This window comes from Daldinia caldariorum (genome assembly GCF_022478825.1).
Source record: "Daldinia caldariorum strain CBS 122874 unplaced genomic scaffold F4812scaffold_8, whole genome shotgun sequence".
Taxonomy (NCBI): domain Eukaryota; kingdom Fungi; phylum Ascomycota; class Sordariomycetes; order Xylariales; family Hypoxylaceae; genus Daldinia; species Daldinia caldariorum.
In genome coordinates, this window is record NW_025953044.1 from 46,539 (window position 1) to 64,825 (window position 18,287).

The 18,287-nt window shown below is 46.4% G+C and overlaps 7 protein-coding genes across 7 annotated transcripts; 1 reads left to right on the forward strand and 6 right to left on the reverse strand.

Moving 5' to 3' along the window:
• Positions 1 to 20: 20 nt before the first annotated feature.
• On the reverse strand, positions 21 to 2,489 carry F4812DRAFT_427481 (torulene oxygenase). Its single transcript, XM_047934104.1, has 2 exons — positions 1,860 to 2,489; positions 21 to 1,786 (listed from the first exon to the last, which is right to left on the reverse strand). The coding sequence occupies exons 1-2, from the start codon at positions 1,995 to 1,997 to the stop codon at positions 116 to 118; spliced, it is 1,809 nt and encodes a 602-aa protein (XP_047790074.1). The 5' UTR covers positions 1,998 to 2,489; the 3' UTR covers positions 21 to 115.
• Positions 2,490 to 3,179: 690 nt separating this feature from the next.
• On the reverse strand, positions 3,180 to 4,448 carry F4812DRAFT_471154 (Aldo/keto reductase; the record flags this gene model as incomplete). Its single annotated transcript, XM_047939059.1, has 2 exons — positions 3,180 to 4,002; positions 4,056 to 4,448. The coding sequence occupies 2 exons, from the start codon at positions 4,446 to 4,448 to the stop codon at positions 3,244 to 3,246; spliced, it is 1,152 nt and encodes a 383-aa protein (XP_047790075.1). The 3' UTR covers positions 3,180 to 3,243.
• A 2,015-nt stretch (positions 4,449 to 6,463) lies between these two features.
• F4812DRAFT_459050 (GroES-like protein) lies at positions 6,464 to 7,995 on the reverse strand (the record flags this gene model as incomplete). Its single annotated transcript, XM_047937470.1, has 4 exons — positions 6,464 to 6,742; positions 6,794 to 6,943; positions 7,019 to 7,695; positions 7,746 to 7,995. The coding sequence occupies 4 exons, from the start codon at positions 7,993 to 7,995 to the stop codon at positions 6,464 to 6,466; spliced, it is 1,356 nt and encodes a 451-aa protein (XP_047790076.1).
• Positions 7,996 to 8,163: 168 nt separating this feature from the next.
• Positions 8,164 to 10,360, reverse strand: F4812DRAFT_471162 (uncharacterized protein). Its single transcript, XM_047939061.1, has one exon. It carries the CDS (start codon positions 10,140 to 10,142, stop codon positions 8,631 to 8,633), a length of 1,512 nt encoding a protein of 503 aa, XP_047790077.1. The 5' UTR covers positions 10,143 to 10,360; the 3' UTR covers positions 8,164 to 8,630.
• A 672-nt stretch (positions 10,361 to 11,032) lies between these two features.
• Positions 11,033 to 11,361, forward strand: F4812DRAFT_459052 (uncharacterized protein; the record flags this gene model as incomplete). Its single annotated transcript, XM_047937471.1, has 2 exons — positions 11,033 to 11,206; positions 11,305 to 11,361. The coding sequence occupies 2 exons, from the start codon at positions 11,033 to 11,035 to the stop codon at positions 11,359 to 11,361; spliced, it is 231 nt and encodes a 76-aa protein (XP_047790078.1).
• Positions 11,362 to 12,028: 667 nt separating this feature from the next.
• On the reverse strand, positions 12,029 to 12,858 carry F4812DRAFT_427497 (uncharacterized protein; the record flags this gene model as incomplete). Its single annotated transcript, XM_047934105.1, has 3 exons — positions 12,029 to 12,498; positions 12,574 to 12,656; positions 12,722 to 12,858. 3 exons carry the CDS (start codon positions 12,853 to 12,855, stop codon positions 12,254 to 12,256), a joined length of 462 nt encoding a protein of 153 aa, XP_047790079.1. The 3' UTR covers positions 12,029 to 12,253.
• Positions 12,859 to 14,110: 1,252 nt separating this feature from the next.
• Positions 14,111 to 17,149, reverse strand: F4812DRAFT_459054 (putative C6 transcription factor; the record flags this gene model as incomplete). Its single annotated transcript, XM_047937472.1, has 2 exons — positions 14,111 to 16,382; positions 16,920 to 17,149. The coding sequence occupies 2 exons, from the start codon at positions 17,147 to 17,149 to the stop codon at positions 14,111 to 14,113; spliced, it is 2,502 nt and encodes an 833-aa protein (XP_047790080.1).
• Between the last annotated feature and the right edge of the window lie 1,138 nt (positions 17,150 to 18,287).

Consider the following 18,287-nt stretch of genomic DNA (forward strand, 5'->3'; position numbering starts at 1 on the left):
ATTAATCGTTAACTACCTAAGCTCTATGTGCAAGTATCGTAATTCGTTCGCATTCGCCTGTCGTTATTCCTAAGTATAATCACCGATGGTTTAGGCGATATGCTTTTAGGTTGGGCTACAGCTGAGATGTTACAGAAAACGCCGAAGGCCAATGAATTCCGTGGAATCCGAATCCTATGGCGAAATCGCATTCCGCACGTCCCACCTCCTTAAGAGTCTTCGCATCTAGGCATAATAGGTAACTCGTTTTACCCGTTCCATCGAGTACGACGCTCAAAAGCACTCCATCATCTTCGTCCAAGTCTTGTGCTACGGGCGACTTAGGACGCGGCACGAATATAGGTTCTCCCGGCGTGTGTCCTTTTGGGTTATCCCAAAATGTCGCGCCGAGAGTCGAAACGTCCGTCTTCACGATGGTGTCGAACATGGTACTATAGCCGCGGTTGGCTACGCTATAGACGTAGCGGTGCTTTTTAGTTGCGTATGCCGGGTTAATCGTTGGTAGCTCGCCAGCGTGAGGTGCCTTGATTTCGAATATCTTCTCCGCGTTCCGTCGAGGCGCTGGTGTATCCCCGCCATTTAAGTATGATTCGGGAATCCTAAGCTTCCAACGAGTCAGTCGAACGTGCGAGCTTCGATTGCGCTCTTCGTTACCCCAGAAATTCTTAGCGGCCCCGTTTCTCTGCAGCATGACGTCTAATTCGTAAGCTCGAATCACGTCGAGGTTAGGATACTGCATAACGTCGCAGTAGACGTTGAGATCTCCCGTCTTTTCGTCCCGCTCTTCAAAGGAGTTTACGCTGTGAAAGTAAAAAGCCGCCGGGCTATCGAACGTAGCGACGACGCCACGGTTTTCGAGACGATCGATAACAAACCACTTGCATAATTTCGATTCGTCAAAGGTTTCCATAGCCTCCACCATATTACGTTTCCAAGGAACGCTCAGTCCCATCATTCCAAGGTGCGACGAAGGAATGCATAATATCACGAAAGACGGCGTGAAGAAGAAGGAGTGGATATAAGCCGGTTTTATATCGGGGGCGGATATGGTAGCTAATATTTCGGTCGCTCCTGTTGATGTAGCCGCTCGAAAAACACGATATACCGACTTGTATCCCGGCTGAAGGTTGTAATTATAGTAATCGCCCGTTTCCGGGTCTCTCTGGGCGTGAGCACAGCTTAAGGGGCCTCTGAGTAGCGGGTTCAACGCTTCTTGTCTAGCTATACCTATCGGTTCCAGGGTAGTTTGGTCTATCTCTTTCATATGTCCGTGATCCGTAGTTAACCATAGGTTCTTTATGCCTTTCCGGTGGCCGGACTCGACCGTAGCGACCGTAGCCTTAGCTTTCGAAGGCAATCCGGGTACGGTTGGTTGAATAGCGACGGACACGTTATCAAATTCGGGATTATCTCTCTTTGGAGATCCTTTCCAGACGCTCATAATCTTGCCAAATAGGCCGATGCATGGATCCATCTTTTGCCCGAATCCTATATCGGGTCGTTTTCCGTCTCTCTTGATAGCATCGTATAAAGCCTGGCTTTGGCGTCGGGACGTATATTCTACTTTTACGGGATTATCCCCATTTTCTGAATTGGCGATAATGTTGAATCTGTGCGAATGTCCTAGGCCGTCAAACCAGTGTGTGGTACGAAACGTGCCTTTGGGAGTACCTTCGATGACATATTGTCCGGGGCCGGTGCGATATAGCGTTCCAGCGGCCCAAGCTGGGATGGACCCTTTGACGGGAAGTTCTATAGGGCCACGTATTTCGTTTAGGCCTTCCATCTTGTGGTGTATTAGCATTGTATTAATATAGGGGGGATGCTTAAAAAGAAACAAACAAACAAAAAAAACTTACACCCGCCTCGTTTGGCCAATCTTCAAAGTTGGCTTCCAACATCCCTTGCACGGCAAGTTCGAAGTCGGCATCTTCGCTTTGGTGTCCTCCAAAAGCTGGCCGCTTTCGTTCGTCGTGGTTCTCCTTTTCTATCGCCATGATGCTACTTTCGAGGTAGTAATTATGTGCGACTGCGGATCTTAACCTCTAAAATTCGATAAAGAGAGCCGACATTGCTCAAATATATATGAGTCGATCATATGATACGTCGGATTGTTTATTGCGGCAAGGTGGAGAACGTACATAGGATGCCGAGGCGAGTGAATGATTTGAACCAACGAACGAACGGATGGTTCTTGGAGATATAAACGAATGCGAGGCTTGTTATTGATGACGATGGAGAAGGAAGGCGTCAACTGACGAGGAAGGGCGAATGAATCGATCAGACGGCCTCAAATAAGCACCTAATGTAGGTGATTGGTGTGGCTTTATGGGTATGATACATGTAGCATGCTTTCTTTCTTTTCTAAGGTACTTTTTAAAAAGGGCGTATATTTCTGCTATGTACCTCCTAAGGTGGACACCATCTTGAAATAGAACAGCTCTTTTTAACATGCAGGAGAGAAATACCGAGGCTCCAAGTCGAATCATGATTCATGACAACGAATTTCAAGGGTACATGTCAATTTCGTGCACCTTTGTACCAGGTAAGCTGCAAACTACCTAATTCAGCCCTCAAAACCGCTATAAACCAATAAAATTCTAGTGGCTTTTTTAATTGTCCCGAAGCCTCGGCCAGGGGAATAAAGAATAGCTTTCCCGATTGGCTAATCTTATCGATAAATCATTCCCCAGATACTTCGCATTCGCTTAATTCCCAGCCTACATACGGTAACGAAGGAACGGAGATAAGCGAGCAGCACGGCAGCACGGCTGGGGCGGCCTATTATGCACAAAATGGTAACTCCGTAGTAATCTCCGTTATTAGTTAAGAATAGATCGCGAACTATCCGTAAGGTAATGAGCTAAAGTTGAACTTGCGCATGCGACCGTGGGATCTTTTACATATGCATGCATCAACTACATTTGATGCAACGCGATAGATCTTGCCACGGTGGTGGTTAAATGATTTGAATTAAATCGCAAGAGATTTGGCGGTTGATGCTATTGAAAATGGCTTGTAGGTGACGAGAATTTGATCCAATAGCACAAGTGTTTGCTAGTAGTAAATTGAGATGGTGGGGGAGATACATGGTACGAATAGGAAATCTATTTTAATATCTTAGGTATTCACCGGGGCCGGATCCAAGTCTGTTATCCGGGGCGGATCGGTTCAGGGATAGCTTCAAGCTGGGTCCCTATTAGGCAAGATGGGTCCCGTTTGAAAACAGTTATTGAGAGGTGTTTATTGAAGTCTAGATGCATTAGAGTGCCCGCCGTCCCACCCCCAATCCCGTAAAAGCGGAAAATAAGCTTTAATCGAAAAGCCAAAGACTGGCTTAGGGACATAAGGCTCCTCGAGAAACTTGAGCTCTTCGGCTGTCAGCGTCTTTCCTCTCGAATCGCAAGCTTCGTCGATCCTAGCGATCGAGTTAAACCCAACGATCGGCACGGTACCCTTGGTATTATGCCACGCGAGGTTGACGTTGCTCATCTTCCACCCCTTCTCGTTAGCGAGCTTCTCCACGCGGCGGATGACTTCCTCCTCGTCCGGTCGCAGATCCTGGCCGATGAAGTTGCCCATCTTGGCGCGGGCCGAATCGTTCTGTCCCAGCGGCCGGGCTAGCTTGCCGCCAAAGTTGGGAGAGTACGGTATTATGCCGACCCCCGTGTCTCTGCAGAAGCGGTTCATCTCGCGCTCTTCCTCCCGATAGCACAAGTTATAATAGTTCTGCATGCTGATAAACTTGGTCCATCCGTTACGCTCCGCGACGGCTTGCATGCGCGCGAACTGCGTCGCCCACATCGAACTGGCGCCGATATACCTCACCTTGCCCGACTGTACGAGGTCGTGAAGCGCTTTCATGGTTTCCTCGATGGGCGTGGTTGGGTCGAATCGGTGAATTTGGTACAGATCAATATAGCTAGTACCCAAACGCTTGAGAGAGGCCTCGACGGCGTTGAAGATGGCGGCGCGAGAAAGACCTATTATGCTCTCCGTTAGCTTGATGCTCGTATTTTCCAGCCCCGGTTCGGTCACTTGCCTCCTTGGTTAACATAGTCCTTGCTCTTGCCATGCGCATCCCAAAAGAAAGGAGTAAATATGCCGACCTCTTCTCCGACGTGCAGGTAGCACTTTGTCAAAATAACGACCTTCTCGCGCGGGATGGAGTATTTCTTGAGCGCTTTTCCGATAACCTCTTCGCTCAAACCGTTGGAGTAGGCGTTGGCCGTATCCCACGTATTAATGCCCCTATCGTAAGCGGCCTTGAGAATTTCGAGTGATTTCTCTTCGTCCAATACCCACGGCATCCATTGGCTCGTTCCCAGGGACATAGCACCTAGGATTGGCGAGGATACGCGAAGGCCTGAGGAGCCTAGTCTGACATAGTCGACTCTGGTGCTGCCGAGGCTCTTCTGGAGAGATTCGGGAATTGGAAATTGAGCCATGATTACTCTGTTGGATATTTTTGACTTGGGCTAGAGGTTTAAAGACGAGAGATGGAATTACTCGGGTATTTTGATACTTGATTTTAATATATAGCTAATCGATGTGGTGAATGAGAACATTCCAAGACGAATCTCATACCATTTATATATCTACCTAGGTATCCATTTTGCCCCTCTTCATCACTTCCTCTCAATCTGCAGCTCGGATATTGGTCCATGAGTTCTCCGTCGTTATAGCGCCGCCGAGATGCCTAGGTGTGAAATGCGTAGGTAAACGACGTTGGCGATGGACAGGAGTTAAGCTAGTGTTGTCCGAAGTCCGCAAAATAAAGGTTTCGTACTTATGCCCCCCCTGTTATTTCTTTCTAAGCAGCTCGTGTGAATTTTCGGCTCTTGGTTTTTCATAGAAATGAATAGCTGCCATTTACCAATGCTTACATATCGAGTATTGAGCGATGTTTGCAATCCTACGCAATGCAAACCTAGTGTCACGTCGCAGAGCATGAGGTAGGTCAAACAACTTCGTTGTTCCGCAAGGAACTCTAACTACAGTTACTTTGAAGCTAAAGCTATATACAGAATAACTCCTTTGTTCTAAGGAGTCCCAAGTGAGACTCCTGACACCTAGGTATGTCCTGAATGTTGACCGGCATTAGGTAGTGTTTTAAGAATGACGAATTGAATAAGTCTTGTGAAGTTGATTTTTAGCATGCGGCGAACTTGGCGTGTATCGTAAAATAAATGAGATCCAGACGCGTTTTGCCAGGGGGTATTTGCTTGGGGTATCCACCGTAATACTAGGTAGTAGTACTCTCACTTCTTATGGACGCCCCTCTGGAGTAAACTCATGTGGAGGATGGTTGTCTTCTTCCCACTTCTTGAGGCCTTTCATGTAGGACCCAGTTGTCATCGCCGTTTAAGTTCAAAAGCCTTTTGTACGAGCCCATGATTCTCGACTCGTTCGCAGAAAAGTGAGCATTACGTAAATGCACTTTCCAAGCCGACATAAAGTCTCAAGGAATCTCTTCAGCGGTGCATAAGTTGACATCGTTGATATGATTTTGCACCCATAGTGGGAATGGATTGTCATCGTATAGTATTTTAATCGAATTCTGAACAAGCGTGATGTGTCGAAAGTCTCCGCTCTCTAGCCATGGCGACTGATAGCTTTCTCTGTTCCCGGTGGTGCCACTCATCCCTGATTGATGGCGTTTTCCGGATGACATGTCGGAATAGTCATAGGAACTTACTGTCTCTGGCGTATCTGCTTGCTCAATGGTATCGTACTAGTGAGTTGGAGGTATATTGGGTGTTAGATCTTTTTCGATGAGGGCAACATATATCGGGCGGTGTACTTTGTGATCGCTTCTTCGAACTAGAGGGTAGTTCGGTTCGTGGGCTTTTAAATAGCAAAAATTTCGATATACGATTCCTGATATCTAGGGGAGGGGGGTAATCCAGGCAAGGTGTTCCTGATTGGGGCATTTGAACATCCATGATGGTTAAGATACGAAAACAAGCAAGGCTATAGCGCCTGGGTTAAGTAGGCATAAAATCTTAAGGAGTAAAATCTTAAGAAGGCGTAAATTCTTAAAACTGTACAGGAGGTAGGTGTGACTGTTGAAGGTTTGGTGCTGTAGGTGGTTAGGTGGCTAGGGCTGTGGCTTACGTAGGTACCTAAGCTATGTAGTAGGCCTTGCATACATCATACAATCCACGATGGTGACCATGAAAAGTAAAATGCTTACCAGGTAGGTAGGTACCTAAAGTACACTATTTTTTAAACTTTTTTTTTTCAACATTCATATTCACGATGCATGCGTTCAACTTTTTGTTCATGTTTGCGGAGCATCCCAAAGTCCCAGTGTCGACCGTCATAAACGTGTATAAATTACATCAAGGCCATCAAGGTACTCACTCATCCGTCATTTCATACTTATAGTCTTATACACGCCGCCCGTCCGCCCCAAGTTTTCACCATACCTTTGTCCTTTGTTTTGAGCCGAGTCCAACGCTTAATATCTCGTCAATTTAGGGCTGCCTTCGCACGCCGGAAACGAGAACTTGGTCTCGACAAACACCTTTTGGATGCCGTCCTCGCGATTGTCGAACTTGGCGTACACCTTTTCCAAGTCCTCAACGCGAACCCGGTGAGATACCATCTGCAGCGGGTCCAAATCGCCCTCTTGGATCATCTTTAGCAATTCTTCCCAGTATTTATGAACCGGTGCTTGGCCGTTGCCGATAAGTCGAATACCCCTCTCCATAAGAGCTCCGATGTTGAAGTGGTTGGTCTGCATCTGTTAGTGTTTTGAGAAGTCAAGTTGAATCGAAGGAGAACTTACGTAGCCGACGTATACGCCGGTAATTCCGCAACGACCAAAGTTTCGAACTCCCTCGATCATCTCGTTGACGATCTCGCTGGTGTCGGTTTCCGCACCTACCGCCATCTCTAGCCAATGCATCCATCCTTTAGCATATTCGCCCGCGGCACACTATGCAATATAATTAGTGAATCGTTTTCTTCTTTTTCTTCTTCTTTTTTTTCAAGGGATGGATGCATCGCTTACCTCGATAGCAGCGTCGGGTCCCCTTCCGCCGCATAGCTCCTTCAATTTCGACACGACCGTCGGCTTGTTCGTTACGCCGTAAGACAGCTTCTTGTAATCGACCAGCACCAACTTGTCGGCCTGGTCTGATGGCCAGCGCTCTCTGATAAAAGTGAGACGCGGCTCCGTGTCGACAATGATGACCTTGGCGGCTCCGGCTTTGATGGCAAAAACTCCAGCCATCTGACCGATGGGACCGGCACCGAATATAGCTACTTGATCGCCAGGATACACGGCAGTATCGTGCACGGCGTTGTAGCTTGTGGCTAGTACGTCGCTGAGATAGAGCGCCTTTTCGTCAGGTACTCCGTCGGGTAACTCTAGAAGATTCACGTCGCCAAGTGGCACTCGAACATATTCGGCTTGGCCACCAGCAAATCCGCCCGTAAAGTGCGAGTAACCAAAGAATCCGGCAGTTTGACCGCCATACATGGCTCGCGCGGTGGTATTCGCGTTGGTACGCTCACATTGAGACGTCAGCTTCTGCTTGCAGAAGAAGCACTCGCCGCATGTGATCTGGAACGAAGCCACGTACCGCTTACCCTTCTTAACTCTCTTGACAGCAGGTCCGACCTCGTCGACGACACCACAGAATTCGTGTCCCAAGATATCACCTGGAACTAATTGAATAATAACCCCTAAGCCCGTTAGAATTGATAGAGAAGAGTACTGGACGACAGCGGCATACCGTGGTATAGGTGAAGATCGCTTCCGCAGACCGTGCTGCCGGTAACTTTGAGGATTACATCATTTGGCTCGAGAATCCTGGGCCTCGGTACGTCGCGAACTTTGACCGAATATTTACCCATCCAGCACAACGCCTTCATCGTCTCTTCCTTACCAAGGCCACCGCCGTAGTTGGAAACATCTTGGGCGGTGATCGCGGTCCCGTCGTGGCCGACGGCCTTCTCAGCGATGTATGCTGTTTGCGATGTCATACTGCTTTTTTTTCTTCCGTTACTTTTTCCTTACTTTCTCAAGATTTATATTTTCCCACGAGTGAGATTGGATGTACGAGTGTTCACCGAGCTGTAAAGCATAGGATTGCATTCTTATAACGAACGGCTGACATTTCGGTAACGACATTAGTGCATCATCATAGAGTTAGAATTACCGATTGGGCTCTGCAACCCCACACGTCGAGACCTCATAGCGAAGCTTTTGGGTGTCGCTGGTGTATGACGTTGGGATTAGATATCGGATCAGGGGGGCGTGGGACCGGAATACGTCATGACTTGTTAAACGCGACGCAAGCGTGGATGCTTCACAAATGAGCACACGAATACCTACCTAAGGTAAATTGATAGGTAAGGGTGAAAGTTTTAATTATTCCGTAATGTACGGAAGGTAAAAGCTACGAGGGAAAAAAAACTTGGATTATTTGCAAGACAAGATGAGTTGAATCCACACAGGTCTATCCCCGGATTCTGATATGAAGCTTAGATTACTATATTGAACTGCACATCCTATGCCAAGATAAAGCAGTACATAGTATGCGCAACTCTCAACCAATCGCTCGAAATCTGTGTGAGTTCTATCCCTAGAGTTTTTATAAGGTGAAATGGGTGTAGAATTAAAGCAAAATATTTGCTAGCTCAGCAACCGCACGATCGTGGTCCCATTCAACCAGACAGCGTTTCTCACTTTCTTCCATCTTTTTCCTAATAAACGGCTCCATGGCTTCGATCTGTTGCTCAGTAAGGTGGTTGAGCCTCGCATGATGATCTCCTCGCTCGTTTTCCCCGAAATACTGCGCGTCTAAAAATCTCCAGAATATAAAATCAAACGCCCAGCTATCCCTAGCCGCGTAGTTGATCATCCACGTTTTCTCCTTCCAACTCTTTCTCTTTCTCCGGGAGAGAGGCACATCCTTGAAGAGCGAAGACGCAGTTGCATTCTTTTCTTCGGCCTCCAATACGCGCAGAAAGGTTTCGAAGCAAGGCTCGCACACTTTCATCCAGAACTTATATCCACCGTCCCAATATTCCGGACTTTTCAATAGAAGCCACCAAGGGGGATCGAACGAGAATTGTCTCGGCGCGGCGTACGCGAATTCCCAGTCGATCACGCCGACTACGCGGTCGTTCTTATCAACCAAGACGTTTGACGGACGCAGGTCTTCGGAATACAGTAAGAATTTGGAATTTTCATATGTATTTTCTTCACCACCAAATCCTGATGTAAGTGGTCCTTCCGAAGCGAGCTGCCGGAAGAGCTGGCGCGCTACGTACTTGTCTCGAGCGTCATCTTCATCCTTAACGGCATCGTTATGTTGAAATGTCAACTGTGCTAGATGCATATCCGCTAGAGCGCAAAGCCATTCTTCAGAGGTATCGTATGGTCGGGATGGCAGTAGTGTTGGAGCGACGCCCGCAAATTCCAACAGGGAATTCATATTCTTAATGAGAGGCCTTCCGGAGACGGAAATCTCACCGTTCTCCTGCTGATCTAGAGAGCCGATCCTAGGAAATGATAAAGTAGAAAGCTGTAGGACGATGTTGGCCATCTGTCGATAAAGAAACTCAAGCCGGGCCTCGTCAATTTTTGGATCTAGCACGTGAGACTCGTCCGGCTCTAAAGAAGGATCTTTAAGGGCTTCGGACAACGTCCTCTCGTGTTCGATATATTCCATAATGATGAAAGGACCCAGACCGACTCGGGTTTTCTGCCGCTGTGCCGAAATGATATATCTTGGGCACCGGAATAATCGTGTTTGCCGCGACATATCGCATCGTGGCGACCTCGTAGCGCATTTTCTCCTCGGGAAATTTAACAATACCTGTTCACCATGGCTTAGTAGGTTTCTAGCGCATAAGGGGGTCTGTTTCATACCTTGACACGGGATTCTCATGGCAGTTGACGAGCCATCTTTATATTTCAGCCGATAAAATACGTTATACCCTCCTCTGATCGGGTCGTGAAGCTCTATAGCCTCGCCCGGTCGGTATTTATTGATGAGGTTGGCGATTTCGTGGTAAATGTGCGCTTTGCTGAGCGATCTCTCCCACGCCTCGACGTCTTGGTCGCTTCTTTCCCAAGCTAGGTCGTTTTTGTCCATACGGACGTATCTTGGCTTTGCTAGCATGGCTACCTACCTAGTATAGATATCTTTTGAGTAGGCTAGTTAGTCTTCGCTCGGTTTGTTCGTTGTGTGAGAAGCCCGGAATCGTGATTTTATGTGAATTTATAGGGTGCCTAGGTAGAAAACAAATAGGATCTAGTTATTAGGCTCTGATGTCAAGGCCACCTCGCCCTGCAAGACACCTCTATGCAACTATAGGTAAGGTAGGTACCTTCAACTGACCACTAAGGTTATATAAATCGAGAAAAGGCTCGAGTTATATCTTCGCTATACCAGAGGCGACGCCCGAAACCCAAACTCCAAAGGATGGTATGGTTAAGCTGTATTCCACTAGATCTTCGGCTCTTCATGCCGGTTACTTTGCTAGAAAAGGGGTTATAGGGCGCCTTGGTGATTTTACAGAAGGGATTCTAGGCATATATACACTTCTTTCGCCATAAGTTTCCAGTATTTTCTCCTAGGATAGCTCTAGAAACCGAAGCTATACATACAAGCATCTCTGCTGTCCTTTCATGCAGACAAGTTCTTTGTCTTCTTACGTCTGACATCTGATAGTTACCTAACATTTTCGTTGAGGTTTTCTGCTTGGGAACATCATGGTACTGCTTAAATGAGGGAGAATGCCCAGCATTAGCGTCAGAAAACAGCAATAAACAGCGTGGAAGTGTGTCGTCTGATGGCAATGTCCAAAAACGCTGGAGTCGAAGTTCCAGGCGAGAAAAGTATATAAAATGGCCAGAGCCTCTGGTCTTGTAGCGTACACTCCAAGTCGACTGGCCATACTCTACCTTTGGAACCCACGCAAACCAAGGATTCCATAATTCCCAATCAATAATCAAAAGTTGGCTCATATCATTCAGGTGCGGTTTCGCTGACGTAGGAAGTAGTTCTAAATGGCCGACAGCATTAGAATCCCCAACGGCAAGGAGGAAACCCTCATGCAGGGTGCCGCCGACGCCACTAGGAAGCATCGAGAGGAAGAGGCAAAGCGCAAGCAAAGTAAGCAGACCGAGCAATTGCTGATGAGCTCAGCAGATAATTCTAAGAAGAGACGGGAAGACAGCAAAGTAAAAATGATCTAGTAACATTGATCAAAAGGGCAGGTCGATCCGATGATTTTACCATACATAGGTAGGCATTCCTTAATCTTGTTGATCCGTCATAGGTTGCGGAGACGATGGAACAACGCGCTCCTTTACCCCTACAGCACTATTCAAGATAAGCTTCCCTCCATGATGTAAGTTGCGAGGTTCCTACTTTTTAAAGAAAAATGGGATAAAATAAAAATGGACCTAGTAGGATATTTTTAAGCCTTGTAGGAGTCATTTATTTCATTTTATTTCATTGATCAAGCTGTGGAGCTTTACGTACAGTCCGGGTCTGAAAATATCCGGCCCACCCTTATACATCAAAAAAGTCGTTTTACTACTTCGTCACTCTGCAATTTCTTTACCAATGAAAATGATAAAGATGTTATTTTGGCTCTAGCTTGTGGTATCTCGAGCTAAGTATACCTTTCGTATAATAAGTCCCTTGATACACTCAAGATTCGTAAAGCTATCTTGGTTGAAAGTTGGCTCATATCAAGGTTTGGTTGGAGAGTTCTCATAAAATCCCAATTTCATGGGAAAATTAAAAGGAAGTCAACCTTCACCTTCACCTAACATGACTCTTCCCATATTGGACTTTTTTTTTATAAAATTTTGGCACAAGAGCTTTACTTCGTTCAAATATCTATGGCCTGGAATTAAAAGGATACTTTTATGATTATTATTGGTAGAGTTATCGCCGTGTGACAAGGCCGAGCTTTGGTGTGAAAAAAGGGGGGTGGGCCGGATAACTGGGGACCATTACTGTAACTCTTAATACTATAGGCGAAAAGACTCGAATTTGTAAAAAAGTAGTATGATTTAACTGGGTATCGTTACGTTGCTTCTCATATACATCCCGTACAGATTTATAAACTTGTATGCTTCAACCACAGATTTCTACTTTCCAAAACGCTAAATTCCCTCTTCTTCAAGGTATCGCTACCCGGTTAGTTCTATACTCACTCACTCACTCACCCACCCCCACCACAATCATAAATTTACGAACTACCTAACTTTCCCGCCTTAAACCCCAAGAGCCATGGTGAACTCGGCCGGGCCCGTGTACCGCTGGGAGATGGACGCGCCGTGCTGCTCCATGACGAGCTGGTCCGTGGTGATCTCGTACACGCCGGTGTAGTTGCCGTGCGAATCCTGGGGCGTGGTCACGCGCAGCTTCAGCCCGTCCTCGAACTTATCCACGGCCCACGAGTACGCTCCTTTCTCCGCGCAACCGGTCCAGCCGACGGTCGGTAGGACGTCAGGCCCCTCTGCGAAAAGTTAGTGCTTGCTCGTAAGAATTCGTCGTAAATTGCAGTGACGGCAAGGGTGGTTAGGTTACGTACGGAGCATGAGGCTGCATTTTGCTGGCGTAGGATTACCAGAAGGCGATGCTGTCTCCGGGTCGGTAATAGTATAGAATTCGTAACTACCAAATCGTTAGTAACCAACTCAGGTAAGTATAAAAATCTCACAGAGAAACGCTTAACATACCTGCACATAACGCTATGAGGAATGCATGACGCCGAAAAGTTGGTAACGGTGAATCCGGTTGCGTATCTCGACTTGATAGCAGCGCCTGAGGCCGAAGCAGCGAATAGAGTCGCGAAGATAGCGTTGATCTGCATGGTGAATGATTATTGATTATTTATTAAGCGATATTTTCTTATTATGGCTTTTTTTTTTTTTTTAACTGTGTAGAAGCGAGTGTAGAATTTGTGAGATATTATAATGAACGATGGCGAGGGAATATCACGATATGCTTCGCGATGTGATGCAATTATATATAGCTTACAACCACGTTATCAATCCTATATAACGACTCGATATACGTATACTATGTAAGTGCTCCTGGGCTCTGATAGCTCAGCCACTTTCCCGTATTCAATAGGCTTGGCTGCGTTGTCTGTCTGAAAGCGGACAGCTGTCGAGGGGGAAAATACGACGTTGCGTGGGACATGCGTTAAGCGATCTTGCGCTGGGGATCTCGATTGGGCAGACGATCACCTCGTATTTGGCTCTCAGGGGTCCCTTCGGCGCTCAGTGAACAAAGACATGACGACATTTTATGAGTTTTGCTACCTTACACCTCTACCTTCAATACTGAAAAATGATGAGCCGAATTATCGTTGGTACTGAACCACCGTCACTCTCTGTTGCATCGCGACTCGAATAGGGGCATACTCCAATTACGTACAGTACGAAATAGCTTGGAAGATGCTATCGATTATTTTGAGTTTATCATAATTTTATCTGCCTTCGTAGTTGAATAAATGGTCAGTACGGTTTACCGATGCTTGCTTTGACGCAAAACTGGTGATTCGATATAGTACCAGGTCAGAGTGTATTTCGGGCAAAGCCGTTTCAAAAACCCACAATTAGGCTGAACCAACGTTGCAGAAATACGAGAGAACAACTTCTAAGCTGACCACGAGGTGAATTTCCCCCCTGACGTTTCGCTTTATTTAGGATCCTGCTTGATAACTTCCGACCATTCTCGGCTGGAAAATTGCTTATTTGTTAGGGGTCGGCTTACATGCCGAAGCTTTACATCATCGGCGCTCAGGGTCCTTCGTGGGAACTCTTGGCCCTCGCTCTAGAACTTTTCGTTTTCCAAAGTCTCGCGTTTTCCCGTCAGATGTATATTTTTAGACATCTCTCAAATATCATAGCACCGGAGTTCGGAGCGTATATTTCTATCATCAGATCATACACAAGTCCTAAATATTCTTACCCAATCCTGCTATCAATTCCAAGTTCCTCTTCCCCAAGGTTATCATAATCATTTTCTTTCCGAGCTTTTGTATAATAGGAGGTAGGTATCCAAGCTTAAATATTCCAAGATACAGCCAAAAACCTGTGCCAATATTTCGTAGATTATCGTTAGTTGGGCTGTTTATAGAGCCAATCGCTATTTGCATCAACCATAAAATTCGTGATATTAAATTCGTTTGAGGCTCCGTTGGAATTACTCATACCGCCTCCTTCGTTATTCGGCGCGCTATCCGAGCTCATCTCTATCGAATTTTGCGGGCCGGAAGACGCCTCGTGACTAAATGGTAACCGTGGTACGTTGAAAAAGTCGAACACGTCCAAATATTCCAACTCGTTTGGCGCTGGTGTGCGCGCTGGAGTTACGCTCGGTCGACGGCTGGGCGCACCCGCTAAGTGACGAGGTTGGCGACTGATTAAAAAGTCGAGGTCGAACGCGGTTCTCCTCATATCCGCAAGTATCTTTACGGAAGACGGCGTGATACGCTCGCCCGTTTGACCTACGGCGCGCTCGCTATCGCTATGTTCGTCGAGAACTCGCTGAAGCAGCTGGCAATACCTCCCCGCTACCGGCCAATACCTACCCATGTCGCGCAACGTGTCGACAAGGAAGGCAATCTGCGGCGCTAGTTTATGTTCCACGGTCGAGCCGTGAACGAGTAGTAACCGCGCCGCTACCCATAGAGTAAAAGCAAAAGGGGGGCCGAGCTTATTTAGCATGCCGTTCTGTACGACAAACTCCCCTAGGGCGGCGATATTCTCTACGGCGCCGAGACATCGCTGACTTGCGCCGTACGAAGGGGTAAATATAGGTGATCTTGTAGTCGGATACGCGGCCGAGGAATGTAGTCGAATCACGGCAGTGTGATAAGTAGCGTGAAGCATAACCCAAGCGCAATTTAGAGTCTTGCTGCCGCCCGGTTGGAATAGCTTGGCCATATTACCGTATTCTCCCGGGAGACCGAATTTCCAGGACGCGAGGAGATTATCGAGCTCTTTATATCGAAGCTGCCACTGCTCTACGTCTCCAAGAGCACCGATATCTACGGGTTGCTTCAGAAACTCGTGGATTTTAGATAATATGCCGAGGATCTCGATATAATACGAAAAAGCGCCGAGATTCTCGGGTTTATTTTGTTCGTGATCCGGTAAGTCGGGAGGGCGATCTTGAGTGCGATCTTGAGTGCGAAACCACCTCGTTTCCACCTTTTGATTCTTTATCCATAAATCGTCGCGGCATGGAAGCGTTCTATCTATCTCTTTATCGCCCAAAGCGAAGTCGAAGGCCGTAGCTATCGTAGCGTATCGATCCAGGAGGTATATCATCCAGAACAGTCTCCGTCTCGATTCCTCCTCGATGAAATCCTTCGGCTCCGGTAAAATCATCGCTCGCAAAGTGTATATCGAAGCGTAGCTAGGCGATACGGAAAGAGAATTGGTCTCCACAGCTAGACCTAACTGCACTACGGAACGAGTGATCAACGCCATTATATTCCACCCGGGAGGGCCGTTGCTGCTTCCGCATAGATCTAGCGCTAAAATAACCAGAGCCTGAAGCGCTTTAACCGACGAGTTTTCCATGCCGTAGAGTAGAACCCTCTGCTTCGATACGTCGTGGTAGTGCCGCCTCTTCTCTTCCGTAAGTCGTGCATCCGTCGAGTATCGTAAAGTAGCGGCCACAATAGCGTGTAACAGCACTTTATCAGTGTCATCTAAGGTAGAAGGCCCAAATAACGAATCTAGGGTGGATTTCCTATGCAAAATAGGGCACCACGTATTGATATGCTTAAAATATAAATCTACCAACGCGTATAGCAAATCGTACGGTGGAAGATCCTGATCCGACGATATCTGCGTCTGGCCTTGGGTTACGCTGACGCCGGGGGATCGAACGGAAGGCTGTTGCGACTGGCCGTAATACTCCTGGGCCGTGGGACCCGGTTGAAGACTAGGTCCCAACTGATTAGGGGGAGAAATGCCGGCCATGGACATCTGCGATTGGAATCCATCGTGTACGGAGTGAATAGATGGGGTGGGAGGTGGTAAGCCGAAATCTACATGTTGAGATGTTGTGTGGAAAGTAGAAGGCTTTTGTAAAAATAATGCCGTCTCAGCTTGGGGAGTTCTAATAGATTCGGTTGGTCGAAATAGCGATATAGGTTCGCGCGGTGTACCTTGATCGCTTGGTAAACTCGGATTGCTGTTTCGAACGCTCGGCGCTACGTTAAGATGGGTGTGATTTATAAAGGAAGATTGTAAGATTTCGGAGTGAGATCTTAGTATCTCTTCTAGTTTATCGAGCCTCTGCTCCAGCTCCCGGCCGTAGCCAGCTCTCAAACCGGGCTTCTTGCGCTCGCGATATTCGCAAAAGACCGAGTTTCGTCTGCACCAACCACATGACGGCTGTCCACGATCACATTTTACCTTTGAGAAATTAGATAGTTTATAGCGGGTGAATTTTGAGACCGAAACGAACCTTTCTCTGTTTGCAAGTCTCACAACTTTGATTTTGGCCCGGATGTTAGCGTTGTCGTATGAGGTGAGACGATGAATGAGACGATGCGAAAACGATTTGGTGTGGAGAGTTGGTAAGAGTAAAGAGCATGAAAGTGTGTACAAAAATAAGAGATGAATGATTTTTTTTTTAAAAAAAAACAAGGATAGGATAAAATAAAATAGAAATAGAAATTAAGCTAGAGCGACGATCTAAATGAGGAGATGAGACGAGATGAGATGAGATGAAGCATGAGGGATATCAAATGAATTAAACGTCGACAGCCGAGACCAATACAGTTGGAGAATAGAGCTAGAGTTTATGAAATAAAATAAAGTAAAATAATAATAAATAATATAATAGAGGCTTGAAAATTATTGGACGAGATAAAAAATAAAAATATATAGATATATATAAAAAACTCACGATACGGAAATCGGCCTCTTACGCTTCCCGTTGCGCACGGCGCCGGTACTGTCGTGGTCATCATCTTGATCATTCTCGTCCCCGCTCTGTAAGACGTTATTACCGTCGTCGCTGTCGGGTTCCTGTTTGCTTTGCAGCGACGACACGTGGTTTTGCTGCTGCTGCTGCTGCTGCTCGGGTCCGGATACGGCTCCGTTCTGATGAGACTGAGAAGAAGCTGCTTGCATCATTGTGTCTCACGTCTGACTCTGAAGGGGGACCTTATGCGAACTCGGGTTTGCGCGCGACAGCATCGCGAGCTGAACCTTGAGCTTCGGGGTAATGTTGAGTAGAGGAAAAAAAAAAAAAAAAAAAAAAAAAAAAGACGGTAAGGTTTAATGTTGGGGTGGCTGACCGAAGCTAAGCTGTACCTCGGTTGAATCTTTTTTTTTTCCTCGTCCCTTCTTCTAGTCTTTATTTTATTTTAGGTTTTGGAGAATTGTGGATTATGGGAAAGGGAAGGGTAAAAAAAGGCGGTGCGAATTGATAATTACAAAGTATTAAAGTACTAAACTACGAATGGACTCGCTCATGGGGTAGGTATTTAAACTTGTAGCTTTGGTTGTTTTGATAGCTCTTGTAGTACCTGACTAGTCACGTAAAACGTAGGCGCGATATAATAGGTAATAAAAGGTCCGATGTTGACTGCGACAGAGCCATAAGGAAGATTATTATACTTACCTATGTATCGGTATCATTAAAATCAGAAAATAATCGAGAAGCTCAAGGCATAAATCTCCGTACATAATAGTCTTGTATTACATCTGCCTATATAACTCCTGAAAAAATAACAGTCAGATCTTTATCCTTTTGCGGGGGAAATCACTCGAAGCGTGGAGGGAAAAGTTGGGGAGACCAAGAAAGGAAGGAACAGGATTAGAGGGGTGGAGGTTTAAGATGCGGAGACCAATGATAGATTCACATAATTTACAAGGATGTTTCCCCCCCTGAGTTTGCGTTGCAACTCTGGAAAATCTCGTGGAATCTTACCAATATCTTTGAAGAAACATTAGCTAGCCTCTGTCCTTGCTTGGAACTCAAGTTGATGTTTTATACATGGCTCATTTTATATAAGTACCTAAAATAAATTGGTATATAATTCATACTAGATTTCATCATTATCCATGGCATCCTATTCAAAGGACCAAAATATCATCCCAACGCGCAGGTCCCTAGCCATTGTATGCGAGTCGACACCGTTGCTACATCAGGCGGATAATGCTCCCCGGTAGGATTTCGTTCCCACATCGGCAATATTGACCGGATTTTCAACTTGCGTCCAACTGCCGGTATTTCATTTCTCGCTTTCCTTGCCTTCCGGTTTCTGAT

Excerpts from the sequence above, each read along its gene's own strand:
- F4812DRAFT_427481 (XM_047934104.1), bottom strand. The coding sequence starts at position 1,997 with ATGGCGATAGAAAAGGAGAACCACGACGAACGAAAGCGGCCAGCTTTT. Across the intron at positions 1,787-1,859 it reads ATTGGCCAAACGAGGCGGGT|ATGGAAGGCCTAAACGAAAT; the intron begins GTAAGTTTTTTT and ends ATACACCACAAG.
- F4812DRAFT_471162 (XM_047939061.1), bottom strand. The coding sequence starts at position 10,142 with ATGCTAGCAAAGCCAAGATACGTCCGTATGGACAAAAACGACCTAGCT.